This window comes from Papilio polytes, unplaced genomic scaffold (assembly GCF_000836215.1).
Source record: "Papilio polytes unplaced genomic scaffold, Ppol_1.0 DF821845.1, whole genome shotgun sequence".
Classification (NCBI taxonomy): Eukaryota; Metazoa; Arthropoda; class Insecta; order Lepidoptera; family Papilionidae; genus Papilio; species Papilio polytes.
Genome location: NW_013527359.1, coordinates 5,151,686 through 5,169,416, shown reverse-complemented (window position 1 = coordinate 5,169,416; position 17,731 = coordinate 5,151,686). Strand labels below are relative to the sequence as shown.

Here is a 17,731-nt window from a genome sequence, read left to right as displayed (position 1 = left end):
TCTCTACTAGCGCCTTGAACGAGATATCTAAAGCACCCTGGACAAGATATCTATAACTCCCTCTTTTTTATTATGATGAGCCTAAAGAGAGAGACTTTATTAGAAAAAAAAAACATTTTATTTATTATAATGCTGTGTTAGCTTGTAAGTGTATCCATGGCATTATGTTTTTAGTTATAAAAAAAATAAAACCCGAATTTCCATCACACATTTTACACGTTGTATTGTTATCAGACAATTTACAATTTAGTGGGACAGGGCTAAGTCTCTTTCTATCAAATACCATGAGCGGTGGCCTAACATAGTGAATATCTATAAATGATATCTCTATTCGGCGATTATCATCGATAGGATCCATTGGAAAGAAGGTGTTTTAGAGTAGCCGGAGGAACATTTGTTAATTGTTTACATACATTTATAGTGCAAGGTGACGTAGCTGCGCGAGACGAAGTCGTTGGCCTGCACGAGGCAGACGTAGGTGCCGTAGTCCTGCGCAGTCACACGCTCCACCACCAGGTACGCGCCGATTATGTCCTCCACATCGTCACTGCAACACACGAGCTATTATAAACCGTTATGATTCAAAGGCCTAAAGAGTATTAGCTTCAAATCAGAATTTGACGCTGGCGATGCCTAAAACATTAACAAAATGTTTTAGGCTTTTGCTAGGATATGGTTTACGATAATAGTTGAATGGCGAGATTCGATCCTTCGATCGGAAACCGTATCTCTAACTATTAGGCTATTGGCGCTCAATTTAGTTAAGTGTTTTTTTTAGCATTGTAAGAATGTGGTTACATATCTTACCGAACAGTCTTGTGCTGTTGCTGTGTGGGCAGCAGGTCGCCTTCAGTGCCGTTTGGCCACATCTTCCACCAGCGCAGGTCACTGCGTGCGTCCGCCAAGTACGATCGCCCTGCAACACTTTAGATATAAACACTCCACTCTTCAAAACCAAGCTGTTTGAGTTTGCATAATTAAAATTATTTTATTAATCATATTAATATTACAAATGCGAAAGTTTAGATAGATGGATGTTTGTTAGAGTTTGTTGCCTAAACTGCTGAATGGATTTCGATAAAATTTGGTAAAGATGTAGATTATACTCTGAAGAACACGTAGGCTACACACTTTTGTTTTTATTCCACGCGGACGGTGGCGCGGGCGTAAGCTTCATATTAGATCCATATTATTACAAATTTATAGATGTCTACAAATTATGTCACACTCTGGGATAGTATTAAGATTACAAAACAGTATAAAGAATACAAAGTACTGCAACTAACTTATATCTCGATACAATTTATATCCCAGCGGGGCACGAGTCATGTATAAATAATTTTATCTGACAATTTTACAACCGCGAGCGCATACACGCCAGTAACACAAACCGCACGCGACGTAACATTTAAGAGGAAAGTCTCGGCGACAAAACTTTCATTCCGCGAACGCACACGGAATCGGGTCAGTATGTGTTATCAGTATTTATACGTAACTGGGTTTTGACTGACATGTGTTGACAAATAATGCTATCTCTGTTTTTCCAATGATAATGAGGGATGAGGATATATAACTTACCGATGAGCGCCTCACAGTATAGCCGCACCTCACTCCCTTCCTCCACCCACTGGTCCTTGGAGATGAACATCGTCCGCGGAGCATCTGTCGGCTTTTCTGCGAAACGAAACGTTGCGTGTGACCATCGCTTTTGTTATAATTCCCCGAACGAAACCCGATTGCGACGGTGTATGAGGCAAAATAAGGCCCGCTCTGTCAGTTAATGTGTTGCGGTTATGAACGGGAATCAACAAATTGCAGGCTATTCAATTGTAAATTATATAAAATGACCACAACAGTCCCAGTTATCAGTTATATCAAATTAATAAACAAATGCTATTTTATTATGCATTATATCTTTCTAATCTCACTAACATTATAAATGCGAAAGTTTAGATGGATGGATGAATGGATGGATGTTAGAGTTTGTATAGTAAACTTCTGAACGGATCCAGATGAAATTTGTCATAGATGTATAGGATAGTCTGGAAAAACGCAGACTTCCTGCTTTTGTTATTTTGATTCCACGCAGACAGGGTCGCGGGCGACACCTAATTAAAAGAGTCCTACAAAGATGTCACGTGCATAAAAAGGTAAAGTTTATTTGCAAATAGGCTGCATCCAGGTAATACAAAGTTGTGATAAGCTTTATCATTTGAAAGCATAATAACTGTTGTTATCATTCCATATTTTAAAAGTTTGATGTGGATTTTTTTTTATTATTACTACTAGTAACTACCAATTACTAACATTACTTTAAATTCACTTTGTTAATTTACGTTTTCATGTTTTAGGGCCAGTTTGTCAGGTAACAAACAGATGGCGTTTGTAGTATCGATCGATAATAGATCGATATATTTTCGCATCACGATCGATAAGTCGTATTCTCGGAAGCGTCGTGCCGTACGATCAGTCACACGGCGGTGTGGCGGTGGACGTGATTGCACATTACAGCACTAGGCTACGTAATGTGGCATAACTTTTACGTGGAATTCGATCCTCGTGCCAACATTACATTGAACAGGATTTAGAAATTGCCCTTGACTTGTAACTTGTCACAGGACACAAACGAATTGCCCGACTAATGATAATAGTTAACGTGACAGTTATTACTAAGCATGTAACTTATTTAAATATTTAAAAAAATAGATGTACCAGAGCATAAACCGTTCAAAGTCTTTGTAGACATTAAAGTTATAAACACTTTTACAAAACCTTGACACTCGTGAAATTAATTAGACTACAAACATCTTCATTCGATTCCTTTTTATATACTTGGTATAATTTTAAATTAAATATGCATCAAAAGAGTTAGTGAAGCGTTGCGGCCGAGCTCGCTCCGTGTTCTCATTGTAATTTTTATATCACTTGTATTATATTTCCATCTGTGAGCTGAGGTCATTCTAATGATACAATCACTTTAGTATATTCATAACTTTTATGAAAACATAATGTCTACCAATGCATTAAGTTCAGTTCCACTTTTACATTTGTGTAAAAAACTGGACTCGCGTGCCGAATTACATCTAACTTGAACTCAAGCACCATTCATGTGTGTAAAATGAAGCATTTTAGTGCAAAGGATGCAGCTAAAAAACATACAGACGAATTGAGTACCTCCTTCTTTTGGGAAGTCGGACAAAAATGAGCGCTTCCCATCCCTGTATTTTTGTTCAAAAAGTTGCAATGTTCTTTTTTGTGTAGCAATAACAATTGTTCTTTCTTTTACAAGAACAGTATAGTACAAGTTAGTAGGTGTTAGTTCCCTTGTTATGTATTACCTAGTATGTCAAGTCGCACGGTGTGCGTCTCGCTGTGTGTCTCGTTGCTGAGGCGGCAGGTGTAGTTGCCGGAGTCAGCGCGGGCGGCGCGCCGTGTGTACAGAGTCTGGTTGGCCGCCTCTGGGTACAGGATCAAATTCGACACGCCCGCGGACCACGGGTACGCGACGCCGTCCTTAAACCTATAACAAAACAATACGTTGATAATTTGGTTATAAAAAAATCGTCTGACTGTAGGTATCCTATGACACTATGAACATGTTATTAGCCATTTTTCTTACCAAAATCCGCTTAGTCATATACGTAGGTAACAGGTCACAGTGAAATTGAGATAATTATTTTATTTAATTTATTTATATTATAATATATTCATAAAGTTCAATGAGACGATGGGGACGTAAGCCAGAAAGTGTTAAGACGATGGCTACAAAGATAGAGGAAGACCGAAGAAAGTATGGATGGGTTTTGTGAAAAAGGTATGCTTAAGCAAGGAGTGGATTCAGATATTACGGCTGATAGAGATGGAGACCCTGCGTACAAAATTGAATTGAAATTATTATCTCATCATACTAAAAGAAACATAATTCGAGGAAACAGTAAAAAGAACACATACATCATGTCATAAATGGGTTGTACCGAGAACAAGTAGTTGCGCACGCGCATAAGAGCGATTGCGCAGGATCGGATCATCTCCGTTAATATCTTCTACGTAATGTGATTTCGCGATAAGATTGATTTACTGCGGAGTAGGTAGCGGTGGCAGTGGCGGTGGCGGTGGCGGTGGCGGTGGCGGAGGCGGGGTAGGTGAGTGCAACAATTCGCGGTAACGGCTAATGGAGCGCCGTTCCGGTGCAGCTGCGGGGGACACGCCACTTCGGCGAAACGCGTTGCATCAAACGATCGACAATGAGGAAATCTCCTCGCATCAGACATGGGAACATTACATGAATATTGCTGCGAGAAAAGGGTGTCCAAAGAGAAAGGATTTGAATTAAGATATTATATTGCAAATTCAAATGTAATAGAAATGAAGAAATATAGACAAAAGAGAGTCGTACAACAAATGAAATATTTTACTAATTTTTATTCTTTGTGAACAAAGTACTAATACTAACATCGAATTAATAACAACAGTTTGAAATGTTTGTATTGTATGAGCAAAGTCCACGGGCGATGTTTACTGGCTTGGCGCGGCGCGGGCAGGTCGCTGAGCGGTGCCAGCTGCCCACCGTTCGGCGAATCAGCGCGCAAACAAACGGTCTACGAGCCGCGGGGCCGCGCGTTTACCGCGAACACTAAAATTTCGCGGTGGCCGTTTTTGAATCGTTCGAAAGTAAAACAAACATTCGGGCGATGCGATCGCAAGGCCGCGACGGGATCGGTTCCCCGAAACGCTCGAGAGCCACTCCCCCACCGCCGCGCCGGCCTGTCCAAATTCACACAATTATCTTTCTCTCTCCTATACATAAAATGAGATTAACCCTATACGTCCTGGAGGCAAATTTGCAAGCAGTTCACCTGTCTTACCTATAAACAATTGAAAGACTCTAATGAGTTGCAGATGTTACGGTAGACTAAACACAGAGAAGGAACAGGAAATGCAGAAGCCATATGTCTACTTTACATCTTCTATAGAGCCGTAGGTACTCCCACTTGAGCGAGACTGCCCATTGATACCACAGCTGTTATATTGCTTTCTCATCGACCCCATCTACCAATTTCCATACATATACCCTCTCCATTACATAAATATGTTTGCGAATACCTATGTTATTACTACCAACAGATTCTGCGAAACCATTATTAAAAGTACCGGCGAATGTTTATAACTACATGTCCCTGGGAGATCGGGGTTAATATATTTAACGTTTTCTAAAGAATTGACTCATACCATATGTACGCTGCTCAGATTAATAACTGGGCTAATAATTTTATAATGCGCGGAGATCGTTGTAGTGCAAACACTATGTAAGCCACACTCACACATACGTACGTAACTACCTATACGAATTGTAATGAAATCGAATCGAAACAGATATTTAATAATACATAAAATTGGCTTGGCTCATTGTCATCAGATTTCTATTATCTAAATCCTAGTGTAAAAGTACATTTACTCAACATTAAGCAGATCTACATAAAAAATAATGTTCGGATGCCCTAAAAGTTTGAGGTCTCATGATAATTGTATTGGACTTTGCCAAATTCGATCCAGAGACTCCAGACGAGGGCAGTGAACCACTGCGCCATCGTGTCCCGTGTTATAATTAATAATGGTCGTAGCAACAAGAGCGGAGCAACATTCCGCGTGCCGCGCGGCTATGTAAAAGTTGTTTATTTTCTTACGGCAGGAGGATTCAAAGAAAGCTTTTCGAAACGGGTTCCGATGCACGCACGCGGTTTTGCCGGCGGAAATCCATAACTAAGCGAACAAGTAAAGGGAAAAGCAAATAAAAAGTTCGCCGTCGAGTGCGGTGCACTTTGTGGGCCCGCCGCATGTGCGCCCACCGCGCCGCGGACCCCGCAGCACCCGCGCCCTCTGGCGACTGTCGACATGTGCCGCTATTATACGACATAACATTTTCATTATATAACCAATAAATTCAGACCGATGCTTGGAAATTTTGCACATCCTCAGACGGATATCTAAACTAGGGAGTTTTCTTTTTACAGTAAGTAAGGACATTTAACAATCACTTCTAAAAATTTTTATTACGTCGAAGTTAGTTTTTTATCCATACCTATAGAAGAAAAAGTTATAGATTTTTAACAACTGACAGCCCTGAAGCAAACTTCACAATTTCAATAATATAAAATTATTTAACAATTTCTTGTGACGCCCTCCCAAAGTTCATGCGGAATGCAGCTGTCGAGTGACTTACGCAACTGCACCGCTCCACATGTCTTGGTAAACGGGAAACTGCAAATGTCTGTATTCGTGTGACAAAAGATAAATTCAGGATAATGTTATTTATTGATATATCTATGTTACTTTATAGCAACACAAAAGAGAATATTATCCGCTAACCTTGAGACATAATAAAGTAGGTGAACAAAGGCTTTGACGCTAGAAGCTGTATCTACTCGGACCTCGAACAAAGGTTGCTTTCCTTTGTGCTATTATAACCACAAAGATGTACAGCGAAGAATGGACGTTAATTTTTAATGACGAATAACAGTGTAGCGTGAAGAGTGAGGATTCCAAATAAAAGACTTTGAGATGAGGTCACCGCTGCCCCTCCTGACTGGGCCTGCGAATATTTCCGAAACTCGAACCGGTCTTTGACCCGCGTGTCGGGTTGCACTCGCCCGACCTGTAACAAATCATTCGCATCCCAACATGATGTATAAGTTTTCTCTTTATAATTTAAACTGCATTGTAAAAGACTCTTGATGCTTTTATGCATACAGTTAAAGTTTTGGTTTTTTTGCACATAAAACGGTGTACAATACCAATGTTTGGTTACAATTTGTAACATTAACTTATGTACATAAAATATAACTACATTTTGTTACAAACAATAATTCCTTTCACCAGAATAATTCTAACCTTTTAAGTAAGCGACCGAAATCAGATCGTAGTTGATAAGATATTAAAACGAACTGTTGAATAAATCATAAACTTTAGTCGTAAAACAATAATATATTGAATTATAGAAACAAATATTATATATTAACTACTTGCTTCATATCTTACAGTCTGCACGCATATATAAATTACGTTTTTAGGGCTGTCCAAATTTTCACGCGATACGAATTTAAAATTCTCGTTATGTGCAAAAAAACATTCGTGTAACGTTTCTTATAGAAAATTATACGATAATGATATCTCATAACCTAATACGACATACAAAAAATAGTGTAGTTTAAAATTAAAATACGTTTCCTCGCTCGCCGGTACTCGGAACTGAGGAGTTGTAAAAAAGTTTTAATTACGCTCCACAATCTGCAATGATAATGTACCATAAACAATGTCGGAGTCTGCACCATGGCCCATGTCCGGGTTTTTGTCCAGCGAGTCAATCACCCGTCTAACAAAATGGGTAAAAAATATACTAACCACATTATTGTGTCGTCAAGTTTATTCACGTGACAGCGCCAAATTACGTCAATACTCGATTGTCGGTTCCGGGTATTGACAATCAACCGGACAGTAATATTGGAAAGGGATCAAAAGTCAAGGCTTAAGCTTTCTGCGTCATTTAGCAAAAATCTAATTGAAATATTCCTTACAACGCTTTTTGTTACTGATGAGATGCCTGTCTAGAGATTTCGCGCTAGAATTAAGAATTACTAGGGTCCATGTGAATCCACCTTTTTGATGTTTAAATTGTCTAATAAAAAATGATTAATTTACCTCAGGTATTTCGTTCATCAAAAAACAGGGCATATAAATCTCCGCTAACATATTAGAAAAATATAAAGTTTAATTATTATTTCCAGCGAGAATTGGTTTTTCATTTTAATCCAGTAGTGGAGGATTAGCTAAGTGGATGAGGATTTTTATTTTACTGTTTTATATTTTTATTACTTTTTAATAAGTTACTATTACCGATGCTTACATTGTGAACCTGTAAAGCGATGTGCCGCATAACGGCGGAAGATACGTTTGACGGACTTTGGTTTTACTGAGATGTACGACCAATATTATACATTATTTGTGCATACAAAGGAAACGTCGCTAATGAGAGATGCACGCCGCCGGCTGGTTCTTCGAAAAGGTAATTAGGGCTGCGGCGAAATTGACAACGGCCGAAGAAACCGGGCTCGGTGGCAGCGGTGGCGCGAGCCTTCTGCTGGTGCATGCTGATCGTTTCCTCGAAGCGGGCTCAATTACGGGGCCTTCCCGCTAACAGTTGTCGCAGCGCGGTTGCGGTGCGGTGCGGCGTGGCCGCGCGCATCGCATAGCTCGATAATCACACGTCCGTCCGTCACGCACCGATGACAGTAATAACAACGCGTACGTTTGTGGGAATCGAGCGAGATCGCCGCGATAGCCGGCAGTAGGGTTGCCATCTAGCTGACGGACTTCCGGTCAAATCAGAAAGCTTCACTTTATTTTCTACGCTATTTAACTGGAATGACTACCAAGAATGCGGTAAACAAGGGAAACATACAAACAGACAATCCATTTCCATTTAACTTGATAACACTCAGTCAATAAAAGAAAATAGTATTATTACAAAGATTTCATATTAAAAAGTCATAGCGAAATGTAATTTTAGCACAATTGACATAAAGTGTTAGTGTAGTCAGCCTGTGTAGGTGCTTGTATATTATTAAAGGAGAATGTCGCAGGTCAAAAGCTTTAATTATAATAAAAAGTGGCTCACAAGTAAGTCTCGGGGTAATGAGCTGGTCGTACATTCGCCGACGAGCAAAAACATCTCGGAACAGCCAGTACAAGAACATTCATGGTGAAAAAAAAAAAACTGTCCGACCGCAGAGTTTTTGCATACGCATTCACGTCGCGTGTACCGCTCACGGGCTGGTATTGTGACTAAAATCGAATTACACAATTACAAGTTTTTCTACGCATTAATTGGATGCGCATGAATAGACACGTGGGAATATGCATTAGCATCAGCATTTACTAAACTGTCCTGTCTAGTTCGTGCATACCTTTATAAAATATTTCAACGTCTACACGTCTAGCATACGATCTCGAAGTTGCGTTTTCGAATCTCGGATACATGCGAATTATGTACAGACATTTATCTTAACGAAAGTTTACCGCACTAGGTGTAATCCTACTAAAAGGAAAAAAGTAAGTATTTAGATAATATGAAAATAGTTACTAGACCAACGCCCACGAAGACTTGTAGAGTTAGAAAAAGAGTATAATTAAATCCCACAGAAAACATAATTTGTAAAATTAGTTGATGAGATCTTTTCCAAACCCAATCGCCTTGTACCCGATCTCAGTTAAAAAGTTGATCAATTAATGTTGGTTCAGACACAGTGCCGTGTATATTACTTGTAATGTACAGTTCGCGCACACTAAACAGTCCAGCTGTTTTTTTTTATTCAGGACAAAAAAAGAATCCAATTTATTCCTGTATATCTTATAAACATGTGTACTTATTTACTTTACATAAAATTTTCTAAGTTCCCCGAAGTTTATTTTTGCGACGTCCCAGGAATCGGTCTTCAACAATAGGTTCGTTAATTAATGTTTTATAAGGTTTTTATCTTTTTACTTACATTATAATTACACATTATGGTCGTAGACAGAAGCCGACATTTGTAATTGAGAACAAAAAGTGTAATTATAATAGTGGATGTCGCTAAAGTTAACGTACATCCATTACGGTGGTACAAATAGCAAAATAATTACATTCAGTCGGCATTCGCTGCTAAAAACATCGAAACCGGCGTACGAAAATAATAATAACATCGTGTTTTTACCAGAACAAAATTTTCCATATGTGTACCTTCTTTTAGCTCGTTTTTCAATTTACAACGAGTCCAATGGATAAATTACCGAGGCTCCCACAAGCGGAGGGTAATTGCCATGAATGCTACGCATGACATGTCTTCTGGTAACTCTATCTTATATCTCAACTATGTAATAAATTATATATTTCCATTTTGTTTGTGAAATGATAGGTACCTAGAACTATGCTAGGTTAAAACAATTTTAGAACAAGCCTACGACGATAAAACAGAAGCTTATCATAAAAATAACTACATAACTCACGCCTATAACCCAGTTGGAGTTCTATTTACCGATGTCCATACACTTCTCTAACATCATCTACATATGTACATAAATCTACGCATATATATACACGTCGGTTTCGGCTGGTCTGTACCTATACTGCTATACTTGAGTATTTCATCAATCTAGACGGTATAAGTCCGCCAGAACAAATAATACTGTCTAATATTTATTTGTGTTAAAAGTGCTAGTAAGCAAAACCTTAATAATTCAATTTTATGAGGTATCACTCAAAGGCTTCAAATAGTAAGTTAAAGTATTATAAAAGTTGTAAATATTTTTTATCGATATTTAAATAATATTAAATATTGTTATACCAACATAAAGCGTTATAAAAACTATCATAAAATCGATTTACGTGCGAGTTACGTGGTGACGTAAATCGGACAATTCTCAGAATTCGTATAATACAATTGTATTACAGTTTCCACGTCCGATAGAGGGCGCGTGGGTTTTCCTTTACCTTCTATTGTATCTCTAAATAATATGGGGCGTATATCGTTTTTAACATTTATATTCAGTTAGACTTTCAAAATCACATGAAAACAGTTAATCCTATTCTTCATTATGACATTATCTATTCTAATTAAGAAATAAATAAAAGCCGGATAATTTCACTAGTATAGGTACTAATGTTAACATATTCACTCCGCCTCTGTATGTCCATAGCAATAAAGTTGTCTGTAGCTTTTTGCAACAGGTATGGTAAGTTGGTATGCAATTATGTACCGCGCAATTATGTGCCTTACAGAACGCTCACTACGATAGATGTGGAGTAGGAACTTTTATTTCTACTTTACTCGCACTAAATAAATAAAAAAATGAATACCAAATCTGACCAAAATATTATGTTTGCATATATTATGAAACCACAAAGTATCAGTCAGGTACATATATATTTTTTTTTTAATTTGCCATCTTGCCTAGTCGCATTATACTTATTGGTGGGTCGCAATTCAAACGCATTAATAAATTTCCATGAAAAAGAAGCGGAAATTAATATTAAATAGTAGCGTAATCTACGATATCAAGTTTATTAGATACGAAATGCCACCTATCTGAATGAATATCTATAGAATTACCAATTAGCAGTCACTAGTAGACTATCAGATATCCATGACGTTAGTAGCTTTGTAGTAAAGTGTGTGTCAGTTTAGGGATGTGCGGTAGAAACGTCAGTTGTGAGAAAAAGCGGAGCCGGGCCGCGGGGTAAAAACGCGAAGTGGCAGAACAGGTGACCGGCGCAGGAGATCGGCGCGTCTGATTCCTCGAACACCGCCCGATACATTCCCGTTCTTTTACAAGCAACTAACACACACTGAGCTTTATTATTTCGCTTAGGGATAGATCACATACAACGATGAACGCAATACGATTTGATAACTGTACATGACTTACAAATATTTCTTTGGCAACAAATTCAATATTGAAAATTGCAGACGCTTTGGATATTCCAATAGCAGTTAAATATGAAAATTTCAACTGTACCAAGTTATTCGTTAAAATAGAATAAAATATATTTCAAAGTATCGACCGGCGAAAGAAATTCCTATCTTTGACTCAGTGAAATTCCGTTGACAATTGTGGTCAATCTTTGATACGAGGTTCACATTCTACTAACCGAGACAAGAAAAGACAACCTGGTTATAATTGATTGTTATAAAATGGTATAAAACATTCTCGATAAATCAAACACGTATGCATGAAAACCAGGTTAAGGTCACGAAAGCTTGATGATACAGCAACCTTGAGATTTCAGCAAGTATAAATAAAAATTTAATGACTGAATAATTATTGCATGCAACTTCCTCGCTCCGAATTATGAAGTATATTTAGGGAGTGATTCAAATGCTCGTTCGAGTGATGCGTCATACAGTCGTCGTGGCTCGTAACATTTGCAACACTCCTATATATTCGAGGAACATCAGTGATCTAAGCTCATTTTCGAGAGAGCTATTATTATGGTCGATAAAAAATGCTTCAGTATCGTACGCCGCAACAATATTGTCGGGACGTTGTCTTACTGTAGAAAACAAGCGTTTTTTCGCAACGAACAAGGATCGTTGCCTTTTCTTTGAACCTAGCTACAAAAGGAAGCGGAGATAAACCAGTTTGATACATTGTTAAAGGAATGGATTTAATCGAAGTACAACTGTATGTCGCAACGATGCTGGAAATTCGAAAAAACCCGACTGTCGCTAAGATAATGATACATAGCTTAAATACAAGAGATTGAAGCTTTTTATTTATGGGAAGATAAGAGACAAATTACAAATCATAACAATATTATTTGAGCAAAACTGAAATACCTAATCTTATATTAATTTAATTTAAAACAAAATATAATATTTTTTATTATTATTCTACGACATCTGCCACAGTCAAAAGTAATATACGAGTAATATAACGCCGCGTTGCCAGAGATTTCCGAGAAGAGAATTATTAGAATAATTTCATAGACATCATAGAGCAAAATGAGTATTAACTAGACCCCTTTTGAAAATTGATGAAAACATTTATATATTTTTCGCCAAAGTTTTGCAGTTTCTTTTAACTAAAGGTGTCATGGTCATGTATTACAGGTGGTCATGGTGACTATGACTACAGGTGGTGGTGTCAACCTGGTGACAAACTTTACCTAAAGCGTTTCCTAAGAAATTAATGGAAGGTGATTCACAAACTATTTTTATGTAAATCTGTTACAATAACCCCAGAACACAAGGAAAATTATAATACATTATGATTTTTTTCTTAGAACTGTTGGTAGGGTTGTAAAAAGTGAATAGCAATATTCACAGATTCTCTATACACCGAGAAGTACAGAGGTACAGAGTAACGCGACAAAAAACAATAAAGAGGAAGAGGACAGTTTGCTTTCTCGATGTTGGAGTCCAGGGAATGTATTCCAGAGGCACGTAACGACGCGTCCCGGAACTGGCAGGTGGCTGGACTGCGTATGGGCAAGGAATGCTGGCTGCCTGGGAACACACCGTCGCCGCCGCTCAGCTCCACACATCTCGACACGATGGTGTACACGATAACGGCTTTCCTGGTAACGCTCATTACGGCTCACTTACCAACTAAATCACTGCAATATATTACAATATGACACCAACAATCAACAAGCACGTCTTCAAGACATGTGATCGGTTCGGTTCATGTTGGATGTACGAGTATGTGTGCAGAAATAGTCAAAAGCCACAAATGTCAGGCCTACTTTGGCTCTATTTTATGCAGGATTCAGCTTTTACCAATTAGTAAATGTTTATTTTCAGCAATTTAGGATATTAGGCTTCAGCTATAAAGGGTGAAATTCTTGAGAAACATCTCTTTGCAAAAATGTGTGCTGACGTAACTAGTTTACTTTTTAATTAAACTTGTCGTACTGTTGACAAGTGAAGAGTTTATAAAAAAAAACAATTGTCTGCGTCTAATTCCTCCTCCGTTACGGATACAGTAGCGAGAAACTTTGCTATTGACATTCAAGAAGCGTTCCACAATCGGAAACAGGAAGCGTCGATAGACTAAGGGAATGACAAAGTGCTCGGTGCGCAGTACGTGACTTCGTTTGCACCGCAACTATATTTTGCAATCGTTATCGCGGCAATAAACATTAACATTGCACAGTCAGCGATTTTAGAAATAAAATATTCCATGAACCGCATACAAAGATTTTGTATTAGAAATTCATACAAATAATGACAAGTATGTACGAAAGAAATATATACGAGTACATGTGTATATTTATTTATATTTCCTTATTATACGAAGTTTTCCTAGATATCTGTTTTTGCCGGTTTTTCTCAGCAGTTTCAATATAGTTAGCTATCATTTGTTTTTGTTTTTCCTTATCACATGTATGAATAAGTGCGGTTGTAAATAAACCATTTTTGACTTTAAATATCAGATGTTTAACATTCGGCAGTCGACCCTTGTTTCTTGGCACTACGTGAAACTGCAAGTGCACAAGAATTTATTATTGTTGCGTGTTGCGAGACGAATGCTAAGGAGGTCGGCAGACGCCGCGGTGTCCGTGTGCCGCGCCCGCGCCGGCGACTGCCATCGTCCGATTGTGCGAAATATTATATATTCGATTCCTTGAATCGGCCGGAAATGGACGTTTCATTATGCACGACGGGTACGCGAAATGATCGAGTCGGATGACTCGGGCGCCAACTCGACCCTCCGACGATACATCGATAAGATCCCGCTTCGGGCACTGCGCGGCGGACGAAGCAATCGCTTCTAGTCATAAAGGTCAAAGAAACTCGCCTCGTCGTTCTCGGAAAGCACAAGCCCATTGAATCATATTCTTCGCCTATAAATGGAAATGCTCTTTATGACTAGTTGTCTATAAAGTATTAAAATGCAGAATAGATAGAGCAATGAGAAATAATTATCGTAAATTGTAATACATCTTTATAGTACCGTATTTCATTCTTACAACTTTAAATTGCCCTTTAATGTTTTTCTTATTACAGTTCGCAGATATTTGTACAATGCTGTTAAACGTTAATGACAACTAAGAGGTATTTAATAAAACGAAAATGAATAATAAATAAAAAGATGTAAAAAGGCAAGTAATGTAAGTTATTCAGACATAATGTGCGCGGTGGGTAATGTATGTCGGCCACCGCGGCCGGTGTGCGGACGGCCGGAGCATAATAACACCACCAGGGTCCGGCGCTGTCGAGATGCGCGTGCGATAACGTGCGCTCGCATTCACAACACTCTTTCAATCATACTAATAATTGAAGACATCGTTATAAAAATTAATGTAAAATAAATCGTAAAATAACTCAACCCATCTGACTAGAAGGACCATGATAACGTCACTATTGTCAAAATATCAACACTCGCAATCCTGTTGATCCTAAGGATCATGAAGACAAGAGAGCGTGGTCGAGCCAAGGTTCAGCTCGGAGCGCACTTTTTAATATGGCTTATGCCTACGCCTTTGAATTATTGACCATTTCGAAAGGACGGTATGGGATGAGTAGAGTTGGTGCGATGCACAATCGCGTGTTGACTTTCATGTGAAGCAACTTGCAGTGCGGCGAACCCGGTAATTATTATTTTCAACAAAATTGTTAAACGGATTTTTCTGAGTTGATTGCACATCAAAAGACTCCGTGAGCAATTATTTAAAATTGGAATTACTTTTAAAAGAACCTGAACCGTGATCGTCGAGGTGCATTGACCGTTCCGAACGTTTTTGCACGAGTGATCATTGAATAAGAATATTGTGCTACTTGTGAAATCAGTTACTTGCATTAAAATCTTGAATGAAATGAAAGTAAATAGGGAAAGTTCGAAGTAAGATAGTTTTCGCACAAAATAAAGTTCAAATACAACAATGACTTTAACAAAAATCCAGCTCGTGTCAGTAAGATTTGAAACGCTTTTGTTTGCTAAAAACAGATTATCGGAGTGAGGCTTTTATCCTAGATTCCAGACCGTTATTAAACTCAAAATACTTTTTGGATAACCACATAAGCTAAATGTAAAGATAAGTAATCTACATTAGTAGGAAGGCACATATTTAAAACGAAAAACACATAGATGCGGGTTATTAAATAAAACGTTGCTAAGAATTTGTAAATTAGTAGATTTCCTGGTATAACTAGGCGCTGGCAGTGCTAGGAAGGGGCAGCTGCCCCCTTTATCAAATCGAAAAAATCAAAGAGATATAAATATTTTTTCGAATAAGACAATATTTTGGTAGAAGCCTACTACACTTAATGATGCGCTTTTCATCGATGGTCATGCTATAAATAATAGTTTTATTGAAAATTTTGCATAATAAAGACATCAAATATGTGCAGTACAGATACAACAATAGCCGGCAAGAGCAAAGCATATATGTAAATATAGCCAGGGTTGTCTGCTTGCAATACGTAATGTCCGGTTGGTACGGTGACATTTCTCGGAACGATTAATTCCGAACATTGTAAAAATATGCAGGCTCGATGTGTATATGGCGACATTTTTAAACTTTGTTTTGAGTTAAACAGAATAGGAATACAATTACGCGGAGGTATAATTAGTAGAAAACAAAAAGCCGCGCCGGTCGGAGCGGGCGAGTTGTCAACCCGGAGCCGAGACCACTGTCACGGCGCGGGGAAAAACCAGCAAATCAGGATCGTTAGCAACCCTAATTGCGGGCATGACTCGTTACTATTAAATAACTGAGGTGCAATTAAAGCGCTAAATGATCAGTACGTCGCTTATGAGAAATTTCAACGGCTCTTACAGTAAAGAAGTCGTATTTATGTTGAGCTTGTTTTAATTACATTAAGTAAAAACAGCCCTAAATATGTCGACGCTGTTGGCAAGCAAGAAGCAGTTGCTATCTTCATCTAGTCCAGTCGAAGATTTATACGAAAGACCTGAAATGAAGCTGAAAGGAATTTAAATTTCAGAGGAAATGGATTATCGATATAATCAATCGAATGATATCAATTAGTTATTGGAAACATTATTGTTCAAACAGACTCGTAATGTTTATAAAAAATATTCAATGGACACATAAAATTATTCGTAGGAAGATTGATGGGGCCAAAAGGTTATAGAATGTAAGCTGTGAGGTGAAACAACGCAGCCTCCCATATGTTGGACCAATAATTTGGTCAGCAGATAACGGGGAATCATACGTCGAGGGCCACAAGGGAGATACTTTAATGAAAAGCTTCTATAAAACAGTACAAAGAGATGATGATGTAGTAATTTTTATGGAAATTAGACAATGACGGAATAGCCTTAATCAATTGTTTAAACCGATTAGTTATAAGAATTAATTTCACCGATACGTGATAGGGTATGCAAATACAAATTGAGACCTGGCTCCCTTTAATTAAATTAAACCACGACAATTTAAATATGACGACGAACCGCAAAGATAGACTATTATGACATTGTATAAATAAATTAACAACGGTACGTTGAACAATGAAATGTAAATGGTATTATAATAAAATCCGGGTAGAATTAATTTGAAATTGAGCTCAATCAATGCCATGTCGGTTGACGTACAGCAAATAGTGAGGTGTTGAGAAAAAATAAAGATTGTAAGGTTACGTCAGGAGGTAAGAACTGTGAGTCAGTTGTGTAATATCTATGTATGTATCGTGTCCAGCTCGCGGATCTCACTATCTCTGTTGTATTTGAATAAATCAAGTTTAATGACATCATAGTTCATTGTGAAGTACTGTGCACGTGTTAAACTTATTAAAATATGTAATTAAAATTTTAATGTTATGGTTTGATCTGCGTTTCCGTTTGCAACTCTTTATCCTTATTGGATTTATAAAATATAATTTTATAAGATACATAAGTGCACCTGCCCTTGCTAAAACGCTTATACACCTTTTGTAATATGGTCATTCAATTATTTAAAATTCTGGTTGTTTTATAACCACAAAACATAGTACCTGTACTCTTATTGTCATGTTAGACATAGAGAGGTCGCGCTATCAATATTTAGCTATGTTAATCGCATACGGGTGCGACAATGAATGGAACGATTTTCCCATTCAAATCGTACAGGGGCAGTCGTGAAAAAAATGTAGCAACCTATACCAGGAATGCGACACCTCGATGGAGGTCTCCGGCCTAAGTTTGTAGTGTACTTATCTATTTATTTAATTATCTATCTATTTATATATTACACTAC

The 17,731-nt window shown here is 37.9% G+C and overlaps 1 protein-coding gene across 2 annotated transcripts in view; it reads right to left on the bottom strand.

Annotated features, from left to right (window-relative positions):
* Positions 1–381: 381 nt before the first annotated feature.
* The window catches only part of LOC106108033 (fibroblast growth factor receptor 3-like), a 35,914-nt gene continuing 18,564 nt past the window's right edge, over positions 382–17,731 (bottom strand). For both annotated transcript variants that reach the window (XM_013289107.1, XM_013289108.1), the window contains exons 3-6: positions 3,339–3,520; positions 1,579–1,674; positions 808–916; positions 382–547 (exon numbers count right to left, since the gene is read on the bottom strand). In XM_013289107.1, coding sequence (XP_013144561.1) covers positions 406–547; positions 808–916; positions 1,579–1,674; positions 3,339–3,520 — 529 coding nt within the window. In that variant the 3' untranslated portion in view covers positions 382–405. The remainder of the gene's footprint in view (positions 548–807; positions 917–1,578; positions 1,675–3,338; positions 3,521–17,731) is intronic.